The sequence below is a fragment of the Tribolium castaneum genome, chromosome 2 (assembly GCF_031307605.1).
Source record: "Tribolium castaneum strain GA2 chromosome 2, icTriCast1.1, whole genome shotgun sequence".
Classification (NCBI taxonomy): Eukaryota; Metazoa; Arthropoda; class Insecta; order Coleoptera; family Tenebrionidae; genus Tribolium; species Tribolium castaneum.
In genome coordinates, this window is record NC_087395.1 from 23,941,971 (window position 1) to 23,964,254 (window position 22,284).

Consider the following 22,284-nt stretch of genomic DNA (forward strand, 5'->3'; position numbering starts at 1 on the left):
CGTTTTGCTCTAGGATTTTTAGTTTTTGTATTACGAATTTTTCAGGCAAAAAATTTCAAAATTGTAAACTTTGTGAAAAATCAGCATAATACGTAAAGTAAGCCGTAGAATTGGAATTATTTTGATGTATGACTCTGTAAAATGATCTGAGAAATGGACTGCAAATTCCCAATATTTTTTGGTTACGAATTTTTTTCCTAAGTTCCGGAGTTGCTGCCCGATAAATGCTCCGGGTTCCGAAAATCTCATCAAAAATTGAAAAAATCAAACATCAGAAGCAGCTTACTTTCTTGCATTTTAACCACTAGAGGGGATTCTAAGGTCGTAAAAAGTGTATAAAACATTGCTAGTTTTTGATTTTTTGAAGGTAAGTGTTATGAGTTATGACCAGTGAACTCGTAAATTTATGTAAAAAAATATTAGTGTTGGTTTTGATTTCCGAGTTATGAATTTTATCGAATAAATGGCAATTGTCCCTTCCAGTGTGGCGTTTTTTATTACCTTTTACGTTGTTTATTCAGATAAACCAGTGATTAGATAAGAAAGGCAAATAATAATAATTGCAAATGCCATAGAAATAATTTATTTAAAGACTCCGTACACCACTTAACAGAATATATTATATTTGATTCCCTAGCGATAACTGTGAAACGAATCCATTTTTTTATACAAGGTGTATATACTTGAAAAATTATTGTTCTAACAATATCATTAATATCAATACCGCCCCACGTGATATGATACGTACACACCTACCAAAACAAGAGATGGCACACTAATAAAAGCAACTACAAGTCCACCCAGTCTGTTTTTATCACAGACTGTCTTCCATCCAAATTCCTTTGGTGTTAATTCGTATTGTTCTGGGTCCCAAATGTGCAAAGTCTAAGTGGTGCAAGGAGGACAAGGCGGTCTCTGGGTCTGCTCTTTGACGTAGTCTTGGACTGAGAACGTGTTGCGATCGGCGCGGTTGCCGCTTTGCCGATACTTCAGCTCCCTAAAAATTACAAAAAAAATCTTTTGCCAAGGGATAATTTATACCAAATTAATTTGAAATCAGTTTGATATTCGGAAATAAAATTAACTAGACGCCCTCTGGTGATGACTTTTGAACTATGTCGAAAACAGTAAAAATTCCACATTTAACTGACATTTAATGAATTGTTCAACAATTTTGCGTGTATAGTGTTAATTACTTACAATAGAAAGAATCACTTTAAAAGTACGTGGTGGTAAAAACTAGCGTTGACTTTGGTTCTGTAGTTTTTCGTGGTATAAAGTGTTTATTATTGGAACTTGAAAGTGGATAAAAAGTGAAAAATATTTAAATTTTGATTACAAAGTGTTATCAAACAGTTGTCTAATTAAAGATTATAAGTAATGGATCACAGCGAACACAAAGTTTGGCTCAAGAAACCAATAAATTAGTGAAGTGTTATGAATTTTAGGTTAGAATTTTCCACTGAAAAAATCATGAAATGCTGCGGTAAATCTACAAAACTACAATAAAGATTAACAACTGCTGATACATTTAAACGTAAATTATGCCAAAAGGTAGGCTTTTCAATGTCTTTGTAATAATTTTCCAATAAAGAAAGTGAACCAAACAGTCATTCGTTATTCGTGTCTTCCTCGTCATCTCTCATTTGTCAACATAAGTTTCTTGCATCAAAGATGCAATAATCATTCCGCATAGGCAATGTAATAATTGTGAAGCCCCAAAATTCGTACAACGCTCAAAATATCCGAATAAACATTTTCCCGCCATTTATGGTTACTGTTTTCGACCTAGCTCAGTGGCGCCCCCAACGGTATTTTTACTTCCGAATTAAATTAAGCGAAAGACGGAACAGGCTGTATAACAGAACAAGCGCCCACTCAAGTACCTCGCAACGGCCAAAAAGGCCAATTCGACGTTTTGCCCGCTTTTGGCCGACGTCTCCATGAACGCAACGTTGTACTCCCGAGCTAGCCGCTCCCCGTCCTCCCTCCTCACAGCCCGATCGCCGCCGCAGTCCGCCTTGTTCCCTGCAAAAGCAGTCAGTTAAGGGCAAAAAGGGCCGACACCCACCCAGGAGCATGATGACGACGTCGTCCTGGGCGTACTCGCGGATCTCGCTGAGCCAGGCGCGGATGTTATCGAAGCTGGTCTTGTTCGTGACGTCGTACAGCAGCAGAAGGGCTGAAAATGGCCCGTTGGGCTCGTAATTCGACTTTGAGCTGAGTCTTACCGTGAGCGTCCCGGTAGTAAGCGTGGGTGACGCTCCTGAAGCGCTCCTGGCCCGCCGTGTCCCATATCTGGAGTTTCACTTTGGTCTGATCGACTGTAACTACTTTATTCTGCAAAAAATGAAATTGAGTTGCGGGAGTTTGAAAGGGCTGGCTCACCCGAAAATCGATCCCTACTGTCGAAATATAATTTCCGGAAAGAAAAAGGCCGTCCCGGAATTGCATCAAAATACACGTTTTGCCCACGCCGGAGTCGCCCAAAAGCATCACCTACAGGTGGCCAAAAAACACGTACAAAGTGGCGCAAGTTTCACTTCTAGGCAACTAGTGTATTGGTTATTAAAAAAAACATCGTAAAAATTTAAACTTGAGGGTTGAAGGAAAACGTTATGTAAACTAAAGAGTTTTTATGTAAATTGCGTTGCAAATCTCTGAAGGAAATGACATCTCACTTGCTTTTTTGAGGTGAAAAGGGACAAAGTTAGACTTTATGAGTAAAATTTTGGGGCAAAAATACTTGAACGAGAAAAATTATAACATGAAAATTGGCAGCTTTTTTATCGTCTGAAAAAACTATTGTTGTTTTTCTGTTTTTGACGCTTTATTCATTGTTGAATTTTTTGACGTTTATAATTAATATCAATCAAAATAACGTAGTAATTCAGTCGAAATAATAAAATTCACCTTTATCTTCGCTATCGTTTCAAAGCATTGAAAACCGCTCTCGAAAATAAAGTAAAATTTTATCGTCTTGTATAATACATAACAAGTGTTAAATGTTAAAAAAATAATTATCTGGATCAATTCTTGTGAAAGATAGTTATGTAATGGGAAGAAATAAAAGTGGTCCTTTTCTATCAAATTTTTATTAAAACGGTTAATAATTATTTGTCTATTCACCACAATTATTGTAATTTTTTTAATAATATTAGGTGGATCGTAAAAACACAAACAAATTTAGAATTGAAAACGAAGAAATAGCAAACAAAAAATCAAGATTTAAGACTTTACATTTTTACTGTATCTCAAAAACTACGAATAATCACACAGAAACAAGCGTTTGATATTAAATACTTTATTCAGAACTTTTCCACAATTTCTGATAATCAAGATTAATTAATATTAAGCTGCTGAAAAAAAAATCTATTTCTAATCAGTAATGACATTCTAACCTTGAAAGTTGTTCTGTGAGGGAATTAGGAAAAAAAATTGTCGCTAACTAAAAAAAAGCCCCCCAAAAATGTTGAGTAGCTTTAATTTGATTAATATGTCTTTTCCTATTTAATGGCAATTTAATTCAAATTTGTGTAATTATGAATCAATTAAGTCTACGTGCTCAATTAAATTTCGCTGCCATCATTTACTTAACAAATCTTAGATTAATGGCGAATTTAAAATTTTATAAAGTACGATTAAAATGTAAGCTAATAAGCAATGAATAAACTTAACTTTTAATATGTTTGAAGCCAGCGACTTTTTTACGTTTGTTTCAGAATGTCCTTACAATTAATTAAAAAAATATTTTGTATTACGTAATACTTACGTATACTTGGAAATAAAAAATTCTGAAATGATTTTGAGATATCGGCTTGTTTTTTTTGGAAACAAGTCGAAGAGGAAACGGGTTAGCTCAATAAAAAATGGATTAAATTATTGCGGAATATTATTAATGAAGAACAAAAAAATTAGGAATTTCCTCAAAATTTTCAGTTTTCCAAATTATGTACATTAGTTTTTTTTTTCTTTGACAAGTGCTTACACTTTTATTTTTTTTTCAAGTTAAACTTGAGTTCATTTAAATTTGCTAAGATAGTGTTTAAACTGCCGTTTAAATTTATCTCTCATTTAAATATGTTACCAGCAACTGGGCCTGTGATTTTCATTAATAGATAAGAAAAATAAACGAAACTTAATAAAAAAAAGATCGCATAGACGCAAGAATATCTTGTTAAAACGTAAAAAAGACGGAAATGGAGAAACGTTAGTGAAAATAAAAAAGTAAAAGGCGTAAAAATAAATAAATGCAATCGAAAAGTGGGGAAACAAAAATCAAGAATGTAAGAAAATAAAATGGTGTACCGAAAAGAAGCAAAAAATGGTTTTTCGTTTCCGGCCACCAGTTTTCGGCTCAGACACCCTGTATATTACCTTGGCGAAGAGCTCGTACGTTTCGTCACTTTTGAGCGACTCCCTCCGACTGAAAAAACTATACTCGAGTAGCGGCCCCGGCCCCCCTTGACTATTCCGCCGCTCATTTTCGGCCAACTTTTTCGTGCTTTTAACGCGAACAACTCTCCGATAATTGGCTTCGGTGTCCATCGCGTCGCCACTTTAACCACGCAATGAGCCCATTTCGCGATAAGCCACTTCCTTTTGCGATAGATTTTGCACGGGAAAGCGCGCCAGCCTCCGGCACTGAGCTTTTAATGAAAGCTTTCGATATTGCGCGAGCTACAACCCAGTCATTTTGATGTTTCTATGGAGACTGTTCACCTGGCGCTTTATCGCCCCACTTATCAGCCGCGATGGTTTTCGAAAATCGGGCCATTTTTCGCCCACTTACCGTGAAGCCGATGCCCACCGTGGCGGAGAAGTTTCCCGACTGGAAGCGCCCGGTGTCGAACTTGACCAGCAGGGAGGTCTTGCCGACGCCGCTGTCGCCCAAAAGGATCGTCTGGAGCAAAGTTGAATTGGTTGCAGGGGTGGAGAGAGCGATAGGATCTTATTACTTGGCACAGAGTTGCGAATATTGATTCAAATTTGGTTGGGGCTTTGATTGCATCAAGCGAGTTTTTAATGATCGAAAAGCGGTATCACAAAGTGGCCGCCGAAGGCGATTTTCATTTATAGCCGCTTTGTGGTCACAGCTTAATTCCTCCAACTCGCAATTAGGGTGGTAACCGTGATTCTAAACTTGGGGAAAAGCTTGCATGATTGGTGAAAATGCCGAAATGGGCATGAAATGACTGCCAGTTAAGGCTAGACGCTGGTTTTGCTAAAACTCCGATTTGAAGGACGTTTACTTCTGGAGTGTCTCACGAAAAAAAAAGAGACAGGAATACAAATTTCCGAATCTAGGCCTAAAATAAACAATGGGTTTATGATCTGATCCGTGCCACTACCAAAATTCCACTTTTTTTTAGAAACTGAAATTGAAAATTTATAGAAGAAGAGTAGATATGGATACAAGGAGGTTTACTAACTTTTAACAATTAATAATAATAATAATAATAATAATAATAGTTATTTTTTTTTAATTTTAATTTTTTTGGTGACATTACATTCAAATAAAACCCACAGATAAAAATACATACCTAGGTATTATCTAGGTTTAGGTGACATTTTTCAAATTCTTCGTCTCTTGATTTAGTAATTAGTAAGTATGGTATGTAAAGCTTTTTATACAAAATGAAAAATTTTTCAATCTCAGTTTATAGTGGAGTCCAAATAGGAAAACAACAAAAAAATTTTTGGCTTTTTTGCCAACTGACCTTGTATTTACTAATAATAATTTGTGGCTGTGTTTTAGTATTATTTCTCGATTTTTCACTTTCGTTATAAATACTTGTCAACTATATACAGGATGTTCAAAAACTGGCGCACCAACTCAGTGGTACGTTATTAAAAAGCAAGTGCAGATTACGGGAAAAATGTTGAAAAAATTCCTAAAGTTATATTTTAAAAAATCTGGAGCTACAAACTTATTGTGTTAACTTCTTTAGTTTTCATTATTTTTTTATGTTTTTATGTTTCATACCAGGTAATCGTTCCGTAACAAAACGATGAATAATTATTTTAAAATTTACTAGCAGATTTTAGCAATTTTTTAATTTAAAAAAATTAAAATTCATCCAAAAAATCACAATGTGTAGATGTGCCCTAGATGTGCCAACACTGGGAATTATTTCCTAGGAAACCCTTTCCAAAATAATTTATTTTTATCGTTGTTATAGTGGCGGTCAGCTCGATTTGCGTGTGCGTCATCAATTTAATTTTTTCATTACCAACACAAAGCTATAAAAAAATTATCAAAAACAATGCAAATTTAAACAGCTATGGGCTATCTAAGGGTGGTATCCTTGAACATTAATTTACATGTGCACTTCGACAACACCGTCAAGTGTCATGAATTTGTCAAACTGACATTGACAGTAAATTATAGACGTCGTCGCATGGTTGTCGAAAGTGTTATTGGTGTTAATCGCAAGTATTTTCTGTTCGTTTATTGTGTTTTGTGATTTGCGTTTCGTTAGGTTTTTGATTCTGCGTTTATTAGTTCTTGTTTTGTGAATCTGTATTTTTTGTAACAACTCATAATTTAAACACTTCGTAACCTCAAAAAATATTTGATAGTTTGTCACCGCTATGCCCCTGCTATGTAAACGTAGTGACAGAAATGTCAGATGACGCACACGCAAACGGAGCTGAGCGCTACCATAAAATTCTATAGCGATCATGACTGTTAGACAACGTTGCCACATGTCATTTACCTAAAATTAGTTATTTATCAATAACTTTAATACAAAGAATTTTTTTACTATTTTTACCATTATATGTAACCATTTCTCTACCACACACCATTGAGTTGGTGCGCCAGTTTTTGAGCACGCTGTATGGGTATTCGTAATAAAATATGCACAAAGATCTCACAATTTTTAATTTTAAGTTCTCTAATCTCTGTGCTTTTTATTAACAATGTCCTCATGATCACTGCTCCAGGAGGTGAAGCACCACAGCCAAATTCTGAGCTAAGTAAACGGTTAGCTTATTTTTTGGATAAACGGTAATAATTTTTCTACTTTGTACACAGCTCCAAAGCTGAGGCATTTGACACTACAGCAGGTATAAACCCTGTAATATAAAGGAGCAAAGCAAAAATCATCGAGCTTTTTTTCTTAAAAAATTATTTAAAAAAAATTTAAGCCTGCTACGATAAAATGAATATTTTTTTAAGTGTAATAGCAAATTTTGAAAAAAATCGGTCTATAAATAACTTTAAAAAATGGAAAATAATTTTAGATGGTCCAGCGTCTAGCCTTAAAGCATTTCAGCCATTTTCCTCGGTGTTTTACAGCCGCAATGAGTAACTTTTTTGAAAGTTATTTACAGGATACATTCTTCTGTTCGGGCTGTAGGTCCAAAAGTGTTTTAAAATGCTGTAAATGCTTTATTTAATTCAAGAAAAAATCCCGAAAATTGAAAAAAAAATGGTGTACTTTGAACATTATTTCCCGTCAACATTGTGTGTTAAAAAGAATGTTAAAAAATAAAATGTTACTTCTGGGCCAGAACATTTGGCGTCTTAAAAAACAAGTCAGAACCTTACAAATTTAGCTGTTTGCCCAAAAGCAAACAACCGAATAGGGCCTAAAACCTCTCAAAAATCATTAATTTTTATCCACTCCAAAAAATTTCAAAGTTTTACCAATTTGCACTCTGCCCCAGATTTTTCAAAACGCTGCAAATACAGTTACAAGTAGAAAAAATTGTCGAGAGGAAAGTTGTAGAGAATTGAATTTCCTTCATCATAAGTATTTTTAGTGTAGTTTTTTCGAAGTTGCTCAGAAAGTAACTTAAATTAAAAAATACCGATTTGTTGTCTAAAAATACAAAAATAAAATAAAATAAAATATGAATACAAAAAAGTACAAAAAACAATCACCACTTACAAAATAAACTAAGAACAGAAAGATTGTAGTGATTAAAAAAATATTGGTTGTCATTTAAAAAATAAAAATAAGGTCATTGAAAAACCAAAAATATCATAATTTTTTTAAATATGTCAAATATAGCATTTACCGAAATAAAATCGATTCGTTGGACATTTTTTTAATGATCCGTAACAACGATAAAAAGACAAGAATTTTCTACATAACAGTGCTTCTCTAATTAATTAGTTGGCCCTTTGTTAATCCAAGTTAGTTAGAATCAGAATAAAACTAAAAATATGCGCCAGGAAGCTGATTATCGGCGCGATTATTTATTTATGCGTCTATTTTAGCGTTCAAGGATCGAAAACTTGTTGCTAGACCGTACCTTATGGACGATCTGTTCGCAGTCTTCGAGCACGTCAGTCTGGCAAAGTTTGAGTACTTCAGCCGGGGGCTTGTAATCCCTATACCCCGTCGGAGAGGGGGTGCTCTTCTGTCCCGAAACTCTCAGACTATCGACATCCTCGAACACGTCGTCGTCCATGCTATCGTCGGCTGCCATCCTGACGACACTGAATCGCAAGATTCGAAAAACACATCGAAACAGCCACACAAACATACCAAATTGTGAAGTTCCGTCCGTCGCCACTTTAACTAGCATAAGGGACAGGTTTTAATTGAATTGGTGACGCTTTTTGCGCGGTTTTAAGCACTGAAGGAATTCAGGTAGCAGCCATGTTGATCCCGTCGACCTACTCTGATAAGGACTCGCTAGGATCAATGAACGCCCACACACACACCCAAAGCTCATTGAAGATTCGAGCTTTGAGCGACTATTTTGGCTTCGGTGCTGGAAATTTTGATTAAATTCCATAAAGCATTACTTAAAAAACGAGTCTGAATAAAAAACAATACCACTTAGTGAACTTAAAAAAATATACAGGGTGTGCCGTGTTAACCCCACATTGGAAGTATTGATAGTTCTAACAATGATAGTCATCTAAAAATTTGTATACAACCATAATCCCTTGAGTTCTGCTCAATGAAAATATTTTCAAGATGGTGACACTTCCGGTTATACCGGAAGTCGCTATCAAATTCCTTATTTTGAATAGGAAGCTATATTTTTTAATGCGTTTTTGGATTAGTACAGTTATTTTTAGCAGTTTTCATAAGGTGTCCCTATACCTAAATTTAGCCGTTTACGAAATATTTAGAGTTTTTAATTTTTTTGGATTTGCACCTTTCAGTTCAAAAGTAATTCTGCCATTAAAAAAAAAATTAAAAACCCCAAACGTTTGGAGTTAAGTTTTCAGAACTTTGAGCACCCATAACTCAGTTTTTTAACTGACTGGCCAGTTGACGTAGAGTACACAAAATATGTGACAGCTAATGACTTTTTGCCGTTTAGATGCGAAACAGAGGAATTCTTGCCCTTAATAATCGCATCGATTGGCGGTTATTTTGTTGCGTATCGGATTGAAAAAAACAGAAAAATTTGATTTGGCTCATTTATGAAAATAATGATGTTCATTTGAATAAAGTATGTCAAGGTCACGGTCAGAATACATGCGTTGTCAGAACATTATGTAATTTTATTTATTTTCATATTTTTAAACGTTATTGGCAATTTCGGTAAAATCATTTTATTTTGAAATGAAAAATCAATTACGAGGATCAAGCTTTTTGTTTGTTTCAATGCTTTGATGTTTTCCTAATGAATTAAAACAATGTTTTAATAAAACCGAATTCTTCGTTATGGTCTGCAATTTATGATTTTTCGAATAATATACCGGGTGTTTCAGTTTGGTATTCACCGTCTGGTAATTTCTTATTTAAAATAAAAAAGTATAAGAAACCATAAACTGGTTGACCAGTTTGAGACTTTTCAAAAAACCGTGAAGGAAAAATTAATGATTTAATAGTACAAAATTACAAGTAAAACATCCTGTATACACAAAAAAATTATACAGTATAAATAATTTCATTTTAAAATCACAAGCTACTCTAATCGGAAAATTGAAAAGTGAAGTAAACTACATGAATTGTCATTTTTTTATGTAATTCGAAATTATCGACAAACTTAACTCTTGTGATTGTGTGATTTAATAGCTAAGTCATTCAACATTCAATTTTTTTGTTCTATTTTAGAAATAATTCTAAAACAACATTTTTATTCTACAAGTACCAAGCGATCATTTGAATTTATAATTAGAGTAGGTGGTTTTGAATTCCAAAACCTTTAGAGTTAAGTTTTCAGAACTTTGGGCACCCATAACTCAGTTTTTTCAAATAAATGTTTTATTTCATTAAACCGTAGAGGTTTTAATTCTACATCGATCGTCCTATAATAATGTTTAATCGGTTTCAAGTTACAACAAAACTTTTTGTTGGAATTGAGAAATTCATTAGCCATAAGCCGTTTTTCATAGGTTGCCATGAAAACGAGGAAAAAAATGTGAGAAATTAAAGTTTTTTAAACCAATATTCCATAAACGCAATTTTGAACAAAGCATGTCGTTGTTTAATCAGAAATTATAAACTATGCAAAAATAGCTGTGGTCAATAAGAAATTATTAACAATGTCAAAAAAAACAGCATAACTTGAAAATTATCACAGATAGGTATAAAGAATGCTAATAAGATCGATGCAGAAAAAATTCTCCTCCATCTAGTGAAATAAAAATTTGGACATGCCATTTGAAAAAAATAAATTATGGGTACTTGAAGTTGTCCAAACTTAACCTTAAAATTTTTGGGTTTGTTAACTTTTTCCAATTTTGAACAGACTGGAGAACAGATACAGGCTTTCTCTTTTAATTTTCCAAATATGATTTCGAAATCTCTAAAACTAAAAGAGTTACCGATTTTTTAAGTGACAGGTGCAAATCCAAAAATTTTCAAAAAATCTTAAATATCTCAAAAACGGTTAAACTTAGGTATAGGAAAAGCTGATAAAAACGGCCTTAAAATAACTCAACTAATCCAAAAACGCAGCGAAAAACATAACTTTCCATTTAAAGTAAGAACGCTGATAGCGACTTCCGGTATAACCGGAAGTGCCACCATCTTGAAAATATTTTCATTGAGCCGAACTCACGGATTATGGCTGAGTATCAACTTTCAAATAAATATCTTTATTAGAACTTTCAATACTTTAATGTGATAACATTATTTTCTGTCTAAAGCATGTTTTTGTGGACTTTTTTTTGATTTCATCATATAAAAATTTCACATTTTTACTGTTCAAAATGTTTTCGTCAAATTCCTGCTTTATGGGTCTTCTGAGTCTTAAAAAAAGCTTTAATCTATCGGATGCCTCTTTCAAGTCAGCAAGTGTTGAGGTAAAATTGCCGCGGCTCCTGGCGACCGGCTACATGTGTAATTTTCGCGATAACTATTATGATCCTTTTTTATCAAAGTTAAGTACTTAAAGTGGGTCTAAGAATTCTTGTAAAAAATCTAGTAAGCCAAAATTGCAAATTGTACGTTTTGTGCTCAGTATTTTTCGATTCATAATTTGTTTACGTGTTTTTTATCAGCTAAAGTCAATAGGAATTATTGCAGAGTCGCCTATCTCCGCCCAATGAATGCATTTCCAGTCCACTATCAGCCATTTTTATTGATTAGATTTCATTTGAAACGTAATGCGATAATTAGTGCTTTAATCAAATCTCGTGTCAGACGCAAAATTTTAATTAATGTTTGTCTGTACCTGACATTACTGTATAATTTCCATTTTATCATCACTTAAATTTGTTTAAAAAGCTAATGGAATTTAAATATTTGCAAGGCGCGTGATAAGCCCTCAATTTGAAGCGTCCTAAGCCTGAAAAATGAAAACAAAACGTTACTAAAAGCCGTAAATGTGAAAAAGTTGTTAAATAATTAAAACAGTTTCTTGCTAAACAGGAATAAATCGCTGGAAGGCTCTCACACTCTATTGGTGACACACCACATCTTGGAGATATCTTGTTTTTTCGAAATTTAAATAAATTTCAAGTCAATAATTTATTGTGATAAAATGCAAGTCACGAGGAAATATTACGAGACTGTTGGCTTTTACCGGCCATCCTGGGCCATGACGAATCATTTTTTTGTGAGAGAATTTTTCAAAAAATGCCGATTTTCCCCTAGAAGTTTTATTTTGGCCAAAAGTCAGTTTCAGGCTGACTATTATTCAGCACATTTCTTCCACAGCAGCACGAGTGTATCAAATCCTGATCTCCTTGCTTTTACACATAATTTGCATTTCACCAAATTAATTATAAAATCAGATAAACAACGTTGTTTGCGCGAACTTATAAAAGACAAGTCCGTGTCTTATTCAGCAGATTTCAGTCAAGTTTCAGTGAGTGAAAATGGTAAGTATCGGCCGCTTCTGTACACAACTAACCGAAACAATCCCCAGACTTCATACACAGACAAGGGCCCCAAGGTAAGCCCCCCAAAAAAGACCGCCTCATATAATAAATATTTTAGCCAACTAACGGCAAATTTTTGTGCTTCGACCATTTAACGTTTTACGTCGGAAATGCGAAACAAGCCGCTAGTTATTACATAACAAGACTGGGCTTCGAGCCTTTGGCTTACAAAGGCCTGGAGAGCGGAAGCCGCAAATATGCCGCCCATGTCGTCCGCCAGAACAAAGTAAGTCCAAAAAATGAGAAAAACCCAAAAACTGTCTTAGGTCATTTTTGTGTTTATGTCCCCTTACGAACCCGGGGACTCCGAGGTGGGGCCCCACCTGGTCAAGCATGGGGACGGCGTTAAGGACATCGCGATGGCTGTAGAAAATTTGGAGGGAATCGTTGCGGTAAGTGTTAGACAAGGAGCGAGCGATTCGAACGCCATGAGTCAAACAAGGAGGGGAAATTATTTTATTGTAGCGAGCCAAACAAAAAGGTGCCAAAATACTGAAAGACATCTGGGAGGAGAGCGACTTTCACGGAATCGTCCGCTTCGCCAAAATCCAAACGGTAACCCTGCCAAAAAAAAAAAAAATCCAAAAAAAAAATTTAATTTTAGTACGGCGACACTACCCATACTTTCATCGACCGCAGCCTCTACCGGGGCCCCTTCTTGCCCGGCTACGTCATGTGTCAAGAGGACAAGTTGGCGAAAAATTTGTACGTTAAAACATTTGAGTCACTCGCTACGCCGCTCGTGCTTTACAACTAAGTGAAAATTGCAGGCCCGTAGCCAGGCTGGACTTCATCGACCACATCGTGGGCAACCAGCCCGACGGGGAGATGGAGTCCGTGGCGAAATGGTACGAGACGGTCCTGCAATTCCACCGCTTCTGGTCGGTGGACGACAAGCAAGTGCACACCGAATATTCGGCGTTACGGTCCATTGTGATGAGCAACTGGGAGGAGAATGTGAAGTTGCCGATCAACGAGCCCGCCCCTGGCAAGAAGAAGAGCCAGATCGAGGAGTACGTGGAGTACTATGGGGGCGCGGGGGTGCAGCACATCGCCCTCAACACGCAGGACATCATCAGCTCGGTGCAGAATTTGATGGCTAGAGGGGTTGAGTTTCTCCAAGTGCCGGACAGTTATTACGACATTCTGCGCGAGCAGCTGAAGCACAGTAAGGTGAAGATTGCCGAGGATTTGGATATTTTGCAAAAATTGAAGATTCTGATTGATTATGACGACAAGGGGTATTTGCTGCAAATCTTCACCAAGAATATGCAAGACCGGCCGACTCTCTTCCTGGAGGTTATTCAAAGAAGAAACCATAACGTAAGATTTTACGCGAAATTTTCCTTTCATTCAAATAAAACACTATTAAGTTTTCAACAAAATTCAAATCTGACTGCCCCGAAAAACGGACGACTTAATAAAAGGAAATTTATTCTGCATCTATATACATAAATTCCCTATGCCTATGTTTAATAATTTTTTCTAAAAAAAAAAAACAAATTTAGAACTTCGAAATGTTTCAATTGTGTTTTTTGCAAAATTTTTCAAAAGCACTCAAAATCGCTCAAAAACTATTCTTACTCCATCATCTTACTCCAACCATGATTTTACGACTACAAAATCATATTACAGATTTTTTTAAAAGTCTTGAATATTTCTAGCTTTGTCGTTTGTGAAAAAGCAAAAAATTCTTTCAAAATCAACCAACTAACATTTTATTGATTATTTTTGTGTCCTGCACTCGCATAAGGATTCAAAAAACATAATTTTGTCGTATTGTAAGATTTCTTTTTAATTTAAATTTTCTTAAAAAATCTTTCAAAATCGACCGAAACCCGATGAATTTCATCCATTATCTGACGACAACTTTTCCAAAACTCTTAAAAAAACAGATTGGACGAATCAAGATATAATAAATCTGAGCGAAATTTTTTACTAAGGGTAGTCCCAGTTAAAAAATAAGATAATTCGAAGAAGCAAGAAATTATAATTCCTGATTATAATTTTCTAAATCTACAATCTTTGAAATAAAAGAAAAATCAAATCAAAATGAAGGAAATCCGTCGCTTGAGCATCTTTGAACGTCTTCAAAGCCTAAACCGTTGAAAACAAAGATATGGTCTCGCTGAATTTTTTAATGGAAATTTATTCTCTGCAACTTTCCTCTGAACAGTTTTCTTGTATCTTTAACCGTATTCGCAGCGTTTTAAAAAATACAGGAAAGAGCACAAATTTTGAATTTTTTTTTCTCATGAAAATTTTAGTCCTCAGTTCTTTTCAGTCTGTTGAGAATGCAAAGTCAACATTTCTGCATTTTTTTCCAAGTAATTAGTGAAGTGTACTGTTTTTTTTTGGTCCGATTTTGTACCTTGTCCTTCGTAGTCCAGACAATAAAGTGGAGATAAGATACTAATTAATTAATCTTTCAATTCGAAAACATTTTAGCCGGCAAAAAATATCATTTTCGGTATTTCTCCCAAAAAAACTGTTTTTAATTGATTGAAAAAAAATGCATTTCTTTCAAAAAAATAACTACGACTCTCGTGACTATCACCAGACGCCAAAACGTCCGAATTTTTTCACTGATTGGGATTTTTTCAGGGATTTGGGGCCGGGAATTTCAAGGCACTATTCGAGGCGATTGAAATAGAACAAGCGAAACGTGGCAACTTGTAATAGTTTAATGTACCTAATAAATAATAATCATTAGCTGCGTTTATAATTGAAAACCATCGACTCCGGACTCTGGGTCCTCGGCGAGGGCCCGAACGTCAAATCCCAAAATCCCCTATACGTCTCATTCCTCTTAAACCTACGCCTATGTCTCGAGCACTCATTTTTCCGCTTCTCCAACTCTTCGGGGGGCAAATTTAGGGCTCCGTAATAATTTTCGCACTCCTGGCACGACCACCCCTTCAGTTTTTTGCGCTGTTTGCCCCGCACCACCTCCTCAAACGCGATCTTTGGGGCTTCCTCTCTACCACACCAAAATCAATACAAAAAAAAAAAAACAAAATGAAAGAAATACTTGACGGGACTGTCCCTCGGTTCAAGGCCGTCAATGGTCACATCAGCGGGCTCCGGCTCTCTACCACATAATTAATTAAAAAACGAAATAAATAAGATGAAAGAAAAATACTTGTCGGGACTTTCACGGCCATCGGGGGGCCCCATCAGCTCGTCATCAGTCTCACTACCACTGCTTTCATTGATCAAATTAATCATTGCGTCGAGAGACATTGAAGGCAAATTCGAATCAATTTCCCTTTAAAAAACAATTAGCTCAATTTTTGTGAAATATTCACGTACTTTGGCTTCCGTGGCTTCAGAAACATCTGCGTGAGAGTGGTGTCTTGTCTACTCCTATTTTTCAATTTCTGTCTTTTTTGCGTCAATTTTGGCCGTTTTTTTGGCTTGACATCAGGCGTGTCCTCGATTATGGAACACTCCATGATGTTTGAGTCGTCACATTTGGGCGTTTTATTAAAAGAAGGGGGCGAATGCTTAGTGCGAGTGCTCAAAATGGGGCTTGGGGGCGATTTAACAAACGCGCAAGTGTTGGGCGACTCGATAAGAAACGCCTCGCTTTTGGAGTCATTAAGCTGTTTTAAAGAAGGGCTTTGGTTTTCTGAAAATTGGTAATGTAAGACATCCCATAAGTGTCGTAATTTACCTTTTCCCAACTGAATTAACTCGGTGAATTGTTCCGACTGTGCCCTAAGAAATGTAACAAAAAATGGGTTTTAAGGTGATTAGAACACTTACAATCCTTTGAAGGTTTTCCGCTTAAGCAGCAAGTCCCGCTTTTGCAATTCGGCCTTAACGGACGATATTTCATCGTTTAACGTGGTTTTAAGTCCTGGAATTAACGAGGGGTTGGGGAAAATAAGCAAACTTTGTTAAGACTCACTGTTTAGTTCCGTTTGAAACGCACAATAAATCATACAAATTTTTCGAAGTTCTGACCTTTCTGCCTCCCATGTTGTCTTAATATCGTCACTGTAAATGGAAATCCAGTCCTTGTAAGAATCTGAAGGCATTTTTCACTTTCAGTTCAGAATTTCAGGTTATGTCGCCGGTCACCACAAATAACTTCTTATTTACAATAAATGCTTATAAACAATTAAATTTGCTAGATTTTATGCTTTTCAGAGAAATTCTTGTGTCGACTATTTGGTAATTATCAGTTATTCACTCTTAAGCATCAAAAAATTAATGTAACTATGCAACCAACTGTACGGAATTGCACTGTCGGTTACATAATGCAGTCATTATTTAGACCAACATTTTTTCCTAAAATTATTCAAATTATACATTGGTTTCTTAACAATATCAGTTAATTAATAAATTACGACGCTTTTGTATCATTTCAAAGAATAAAAAACTGATCCTACATACGTATGTAACGAATTTTCATCTCAAAAGTGAATTAAAAATATGGTTTCAAATATCACAACTGTTTTGAAAGAATAAAAAACTACTCAAATACGTAAGGCTTCACCAATTTTACAAATCGGTAATTCGGTAATAAGTTTCGTAAATAACTCTAACGAGTATTGGTTTTCAATTGAAATATAAATAATTCGGGCATACCATTATTACGAAGAATTTGATTAGAAAACTATGCTCATTTGAGACAATCAAAATTTTCGTGTTCTCGCTCCAAAATAACTAATTCTGATGTCATGCCTTACGTTCAGAAAGGTAGATTGAATTTTAAGCCAACTAACCCTTATTTTAATTTCAGACGACCCTTTTTGGGTCCTGAAAAAACTGTCCATCGACATCGTGTCTCACACCGTAATGAAAAAACTAAATTTCGCCATTTGCTCATTCAATTCGACACTTCTATTGTTACAAACGATTCACATCATTACCAGTACTAATAAAATATTGTTAATGTCAGCTTATGGGCCCATGATGGGATTCTCGTGTTTTGTAAGTTGGAATTGCAAAATTTTTGGAAAAAGTGTTAATTCCAGGTCATTTTCCAAGCGCTTGCCCAAACAGTTTACGAGAAAACTGTCCTAGAGCTTTTGTGTGAATTCTATTCCCTATACTGGCCGCTGGATAACGTCAATCCTGGCAAATTTCTAAAACAATTTCGGTTTTTGTATGTTATTTCATTCGTTACTGGTGGTATGTTCATAACTTCAGTTTTACTCGTTTCTCCCGTATTTAAGAACGAAAAAGACATATTCCTGATCAGAGAAATGTTCCATAATTGGGGGCAAATCCTAGAAGTCGTGTTTTGGGCCGGTTTATTTTTTCAGACTGTGTGGGCGATTTTGATCGCTTGTGTGCTAGCTTACGCAATTTTCGGGATAAAATTTCAGTTGTCATTGTTACTTTATCAAATAAAAGGGATGAAGGGTTTGAGGCACCAGAGCATGGTCAAAGAAAAGTTGCATTCTGTTATCAGACGACACGTTTGTTTGACAGGGTAATAATTATCGTTTCACGAAAAATGTCTTGACGGAATTGTAGATTCGTTCGGAAAGTTGTTAAAACGTACTGGGGCCTCCTGCAAGTCGAAGTCTGCATGTTTCTCGTCGTCAACATTTCGATGCTTTTCTTCTTCATAAACGTGAGCGAAACCGTTCGAAAGCTCAGTCATGGTTTTAATTTTTCAGTCATTTTCTCGGAGTGACTGGCAACATAATCTTCGCCCATTGTGTATCACTGTCACAAGTTTTATGCTGACAACGTGTCTGATTGTTTTGTGTTTACAGATCCCTGATATGGTAACAATTATAATTTTGGTGATAATTGTTTTATCTGATAAGTATTTCAGACGGGGCGCATTTTTGACACAACTCTCGAACTTCCGTGGCACTTATGGAATAGTAAAAATAGAAGGACTCTGCTTATTTTTATGACCAATTCAGTGCAACCTATTTATATAAATATACTAGGGTTGGGACGTTTGAATTCAAGCTCCGTTTCGGAAGTGAGCCAATTACTAGCACTCACAAAAATTAATTATTATTTTTAGTACGTTAAAATGATCTATTCGACCACGACGGTCCTGTGCAGTCTCAGAGAAGGAAAAAAATGAATGTCTTTTTTGCAGTCACTCGTTTATACATAATTATTAATTATATTAGACTGTAATTCAAAAAGCAATAAATAAATAGTTAAAATCGTTCATAATTAATAATAAGGGCCTGTTCCCGAACCACACTTGTGGAAAGGTCGTGGAAATTGTTTTCATGACCACGTTACCTCTCCAGTTGTTTTTCGCAGTTTGGCTTCCTCTTTTCACACTGTTGTAAAGTTTACAAATCAGAGTCTGATTGCGGAAAAATTGAGACTGCGGCCAAACAAATAAATCGCATTTTTCGTATTAACAAAAATTTGCCAAATTGCAGATTCGTCAATAAATCTATAAAAACTTCGTTTAGGACGCTTTTCCATTTTCAGTTCTACGTGTCGTTCGTTGTCAACATTTCCACGATATTATAATAATATAATTATAATATAATATAAAATTGGTGGGATTCGGCAAATTAGATTCTAATTCTGTGTTTGAAAAGTAAGACGTCAGAAACAGCAATAAAAAAATGAATGGTGGCTTATTTTTAGTACCTTAGAGTGATGTATTCGGTAGCAACTGTTTTGTATAATTTGGGGAATAGGAACGCTGGGACAAAAATTATAAAATGGACACTAAACCAGACTTTATTGCTCCTTCAACAATTGCAAGCACAATTTATTGCTGAATTTAAAACAAATTGTCACACAATCGCACTAAAATTAATAAAAGTAGGGCAAAAATCTAACATTTTTCCAAACTAATCTCTCGTCATAAATGTTTTTACTTGATTTTTCGATAAGAATTTAAAAAATCTGTAATAATTTTTTAATTAAAGTTTTACTGAATTTCATATCATTTTGAAACATTCACAGTATTTTCATTTTAGGTAAATTATTGCAATTATATAGTTTGTAATGTTGATTTATTTAAAAAGTTTGTGTTTAAATATCTGCAAAAGACGGTCAGTACTTAGGGCCCTGGTGGCCCAGTGGTATAAGCGCCACTTACGACGGGGGAGGTCGGGTGTTCGCACCCGGATCAGGGTAACAATTTTTCTGAGAAAAAAAGTGTAGAAAAGGTAAGTGAAACAACACATAAACAAAAATAAGAGAATGAAAAAACACATAGACGAATAAACGAAAAGCGGAGCATAAAACTGATAGAAATAAGAAATAATGCGGCAATAGGTAAAAGTACGTAAAGGCACCAAATTGTAAACGTAAGAGCACATTATAATAAAGAGAAAATACCTTTTGTTTAGAGAGAAAAAGAGATGAACGTAAAGGTGAAGCATGACTTCAAACTTTAGTTGAATCCTTAGATGACTTACTTCTTAAATTATAAAAAAAATTAAACGAAAATATTTAATTTATCTCTAAAAATTTTTAGTTAACTAAGTTTGTTTGGTAAAGTCCCGAAAAACATTGTTAATAAAAATCATGGCCACTGCGAATCCAGTAGGATTTGCACACGTCCACTATTTTTGACTGGAAAATACACAAATTTGGTGATTTTTTGACAAATTATGTCCATTTTCGGTCAAAAACGTGCTGAAAGTCACAAAAAAGGTAAAAACAATTTTAAAATTGTAGAATCAACTTTAACGCCCGGTATCTTTTGATGAAATCTGGTGAAAAATTAGAGAATTAAATTGAAAAAAGTGGAAAAAAATGCTTTCTCGAGCTAATTCACCGACTTTTGAACTGAAAGTATTTGCGTTTTAGGTGAATTATTGCAATTATACGGGGTGGTCCACGAGTAATAATGAGCCTGAAAAAATTTTTGAAGCAACCAACATTACATTTCACGTCAGAATTCGAAACAAAATGTCATTGAACAAAATTAAACCATTATTTCTGAACTGTTTCAAAAGTTTTCGTTTTTTGGAACTTTCATTTTGCCTGTAGAGAAAATCTATGGGTAGGATTTTTTGTTTTATTTTTAAATAATTTTGGGGAAAGGAAACAAAGGTGAAGAAACACTAAGTGAACATGAAACAAGACTTTATTGCTTCTTCAACAGTTACAAACATACACGTGTAAATTTTTAAAGTGCAACTTTGAATTATTGTCTTATAAAACTAGAAATTACACTCAAAACAGTCATATTTAAAAATGTACAAGCGACATGCTCTATGGCCAGTTGAGTAATTCATGATGACGCGATAGAAAAAAATTAATAAATAAATACATTTATTGATAACGCTCTAGAATGTAAATTAGATCCACCTTACGTCAACAAAGACGTCTATATACACTTTGCAATTGACAATATCAACATTATCTAGGAAAAAACGAGATTATGTCTGAATCGGACTGCTCGGACGTGAGCCCACGGTAAAGTCCTTATACTGGGAAAAGACACAGATCTGAAAAAATCGAGATAAACGCCGCCACAAATCTTATCAAAATCAAACCTTATCTTTAAGTTGCTGGCACAACTGCAAGCCTACTGTGAAAAACACGAGCACCTCGTTAAGCCACGGCACCGAGCTTTCGGCATGTGTGGAGTCATATTTCATGGTCCCGTGACTATTAGTCAGTTGATAGATCGCAAAAATCAATTTATGGCTCTGTATGTAAAAACTAATGGCCAGATCTTCGCTCAAATTGGGGTTTAGCGATTTCTAAAAGTGCAAAATAAGCGCAAGCCGCCAAACAACGCCCGAACTACCATATTTAGACTCCGCATCAGGTCGTCAATGGCCCGCTTCCGGGGCACGATCAGACTAGTGCGCCCCCTTTGCAGGCTCCCCAAGATGTTCCCCAGCACGTGCAAGACCTCGTCCGAGGACCTACAACCCCGTTAGCCCTTGACACAACCGCAACCCACTCACTTAAACTTGTAATTTTTCCCCACATCGTCAATGTGATTTATGGCCTGTTGGAGGTGATTGGCCGCATCCTGCACCTGCTGCAGCTTCCAAGGACAGTCATTCTGGATGGTTGTGCGAACCATCGTCGTGTTCGTCTGTCTAGTGACTTTAAAAGTAATATCCTTGAAAATTGACAATTAGGTCGGGGCTCTGCGGACGCTGCACACTTACAGCATGCGTGATGCTGTCCCCGGTCAGCGTAACGACGCATTTGACCTGGTCTGAGGGCACAGACAGCACGAACTTGTCCTGTTTACTCGAATTGTCATGACCGTATAACCGCACAGGAAACCTCCCTGCGCACTCCTACAACCCCTTCAAGCACCGCAAACACAACAAAGCCACTCACCGTCAGGATCTGGTGGATCTGGTCGAGGCCCTTGTGCACCTCCTGGTGCAGCACCCACTCGAACTCCTTTTGCTTCAAAAAAACTTGACATAACCTCACTTTCGACAACGGCACAACGTACCAAATTTAGCGCTTCCTCCTTCTCGCACTCTACCATTATCCCGAAAACTTGCAAAAAGCCCAGTTATTGAGGCACTTCCTGCGGTCGAAATTGAATCAAACGTTTGATAAACCCAACATTTGACCGGGCTTGTACGCCTGCGCGACGTCCGCAACGCGCGCCAAATTCAAACCGAGGCCGTGATGTTGTCTAATTAGACGAATTCGCGAAACACAAACACGGCCTGTTGATTGCGGTGATAAACGGCGAGCACCTGCTTGTTTTTCCGAAATAAATGCGTTTCGAAAAAAGTCGTTCGTTGCACCGCAGGCCCGTGCCAATTCTCACCCGCAATGCTGTTGTTTGCCGGCAATTGGGGCAATTGATCGAGCGCGTCAGAGGATCAATTAGATTAAAATGTTTTACACACTTGAAAGAAATGTGTGGCGCGCCAGATGTGGGTTTATTTTCGGACAGATATAGAAGAGTGAGCGACAGGGGCGTGGGCGCCAATGCTCAAAACGGGGCAGGTAATTCAACACCGACAGGCCCGAGGTTTGCCCGATTTCGCAAAAATCAACAAGTTGAGGGAGATTAATGCTCGGGCTCAGGCTGC

At 36.0% G+C, this 22,284-nt stretch overlaps 5 protein-coding genes across 9 annotated transcripts; 2 read left to right on the forward strand and 3 right to left on the reverse strand.

Annotated features, from left to right (window-relative positions):
• Window positions 1-567: 567 nt before the first annotated feature.
• Window positions 568-8,801, reverse strand: LOC662624 (ras-related protein Rab-37). Of its 3 annotated transcripts, XM_008200050.3 has the most exons (8): window positions 8,502-8,764; window positions 8,266-8,452; window positions 4,793-4,903; window positions 2,389-2,499; window positions 2,232-2,340; window positions 2,072-2,182; window positions 1,887-2,028; window positions 568-997 (listed from the first exon to the last, which is right to left on the reverse strand). In XM_008200050.3, exons 2-8 carry the CDS (start codon window positions 8,440-8,442, stop codon window positions 886-888), a joined length of 873 nt encoding a protein of 290 aa, XP_008198272.1. In that variant the 5' UTR covers window positions 8,443-8,452; window positions 8,502-8,764; the 3' UTR covers window positions 568-885. The 3 variants fall into 3 exon arrangements, with proteins under 3 accessions (XP_008198272.1, XP_973803.1, XP_008198274.1); XM_968710.4 differs by lacking the exon at window positions 2,389-2,499 and having other exon boundaries at window positions 8,502-8,801; XM_008200052.3 differs by lacking the exons at window positions 4,793-4,903; window positions 8,266-8,452; window positions 8,502-8,764 and adding an exon at window positions 4,378-4,721.
• A 3,312-nt stretch (window positions 8,802-12,113) lies between these two features.
• Hpd (4-hydroxyphenylpyruvate dioxygenase) lies at window positions 12,114-15,016 on the forward strand. Its single transcript, XM_968742.4, has 8 exons — window positions 12,114-12,244; window positions 12,292-12,318; window positions 12,363-12,530; window positions 12,571-12,696; window positions 12,770-12,859; window positions 12,909-13,009; window positions 13,075-13,627; window positions 14,909-15,016. The coding sequence occupies exons 1-8, from the start codon at window positions 12,242-12,244 to the stop codon at window positions 14,981-14,983; spliced, it is 1,143 nt and encodes a 380-aa protein (XP_973835.1). The 5' UTR covers window positions 12,114-12,241; the 3' UTR covers window positions 14,984-15,016.
• Window positions 14,975-16,517, reverse strand: LOC103314324 (uncharacterized). Of its 2 annotated transcripts, none has more exons than XM_064360062.1 (7): window positions 16,218-16,517; window positions 16,073-16,166; window positions 15,981-16,024; window positions 15,617-15,935; window positions 15,447-15,572; window positions 15,336-15,395; window positions 14,975-15,287 (listed from the first exon to the last, which is right to left on the reverse strand). In XM_064360062.1, the coding sequence occupies exons 1-7, from the start codon at window positions 16,345-16,347 to the stop codon at window positions 15,014-15,016; spliced, it is 1,047 nt and encodes a 348-aa protein (XP_064216132.1). In that variant the 5' UTR covers window positions 16,348-16,517; the 3' UTR covers window positions 14,975-15,013. The 2 variants fall into 2 exon arrangements, with proteins under 2 accessions (XP_064216132.1, XP_008198275.1); XM_008200053.3 differs by having other exon boundaries at window positions 14,975-15,284; window positions 16,218-16,514.
• A 120-nt stretch (window positions 16,518-16,637) lies between these two features.
• On the forward strand, window positions 16,638-18,765 carry LOC103314325 (odorant receptor 43a). Its single transcript, XM_064360063.1, has 6 exons — window positions 16,638-17,245; window positions 17,290-17,750; window positions 17,795-17,894; window positions 17,941-18,051; window positions 18,102-18,257; window positions 18,303-18,765. Exons 1-6 carry the CDS (start codon window positions 17,111-17,113, stop codon window positions 18,363-18,365), a joined length of 1,026 nt encoding a protein of 341 aa, XP_064216133.1. The 5' UTR covers window positions 16,638-17,110; the 3' UTR covers window positions 18,366-18,765.
• Window positions 18,766-20,330: 1,565 nt separating this feature from the next.
• Window positions 20,331-22,019, reverse strand: rogdi. 2 transcript variants are annotated; one of them, XM_008200055.3, is made up of 7 exons: window positions 21,690-22,019; window positions 21,569-21,640; window positions 21,391-21,525; window positions 21,187-21,341; window positions 21,018-21,138; window positions 20,761-20,970; window positions 20,331-20,712 (listed from the first exon to the last, which is right to left on the reverse strand). In XM_008200055.3, exons 1-7 carry the CDS (start codon window positions 21,723-21,725, stop codon window positions 20,644-20,646), a joined length of 798 nt encoding a protein of 265 aa, XP_008198277.1. In that variant the 5' UTR covers window positions 21,726-22,019; the 3' UTR covers window positions 20,331-20,643. The 2 variants fall into 2 exon arrangements, with proteins under 2 accessions (XP_008198277.1, XP_973922.1); XM_968829.5 differs by having other exon boundaries at window positions 21,181-21,341; window positions 21,690-22,014.
• Between the last annotated feature and the right edge of the window lie 265 nt (window positions 22,020-22,284).

Excerpts from the sequence above, each read along its gene's own strand:
- LOC103314325 (XM_064360063.1), top strand. The coding sequence starts at position 17,111 with ATGAAAAAACTAAATTTCGCCATTTGCTCATTCAATTCGACACTTCTA. Across the intron at positions 17,246-17,289 it reads TGATGGGATTCTCGTGTTTT|GTCATTTTCCAAGCGCTTGC; the intron begins GTAAGTTGGAAT and ends TGTTAATTCCAG. Across the intron at positions 17,895-17,940 it reads TGCTTTTCTTCTTCATAAAC|TCATTTTCTCGGAGTGACTG; the intron begins GTGAGCGAAACC and ends TTAATTTTTCAG.
- LOC662624 (XM_008200050.3), bottom strand. The coding sequence starts at position 8,442 with ATGGCAGCCGACGATAGCATGGACGACGACGTGTTCGAGGATGTCGAT. Across the intron at positions 2,500-4,792 it reads CGGTGGGCATCGGCTTCACG|GTGATGCTTTTGGGCGACTC; the intron begins GTAAGTGGGCGA and ends GGCCACCTGTAG. Across the intron at positions 2,183-2,231 it reads TTACTACCGGGACGCTCACG|CCCTTCTGCTGCTGTACGAC; the intron begins GTAAGACTCAGC and ends GGCCATTTTCAG.
- LOC103314324 (XM_064360062.1), bottom strand. The coding sequence starts at position 16,347 with ATGCCTTCAGATTCTTACAAGGACTGGATTTCCATTTACAGTGACGAT. Across the intron at positions 16,167-16,217 it reads GTTTCAAACGGAACTAAACA|GACTTAAAACCACGTTAAAC; the intron begins GTGAGTCTTAAC and ends CGTTAATTCCAG. Across the intron at positions 15,936-15,980 it reads GTTAATTCAGTTGGGAAAAG|AAAACCAAAGCCCTTCTTTA; the intron begins GTAAATTACGAC and ends ACCAATTTTCAG.
- Hpd (XM_968742.4), top strand. Across the intron at positions 13,010-13,074 it reads GACAAGTTGGCGAAAAATTT|GCCCGTAGCCAGGCTGGACT; the intron begins GTACGTTAAAAC and ends TGAAAATTGCAG. Across the intron at positions 13,628-14,908 it reads TTCAAAGAAGAAACCATAAC|GGATTTGGGGCCGGGAATTT; the intron begins GTAAGATTTTAC and ends GGATTTTTTCAG.
- rogdi (XM_968829.5), bottom strand. The coding sequence starts at position 21,725 with ATGGTAGAGTGCGAGAAGGAGGAAGCGCTAAATTTG. Across the intron at positions 21,139-21,180 it reads GGGAAAAATTACAAGTTTAA|GTCCTCGGACGAGGTCTTGC; the intron begins GTGAGTGGGTTG and ends ACGGGGTTGTAG. Across the intron at positions 20,971-21,017 it reads TGATGCGGAGTCTAAATATG|AAATCGCTAAACCCCAATTT; the intron begins GTAGTTCGGGCG and ends TTGCACTTTTAG.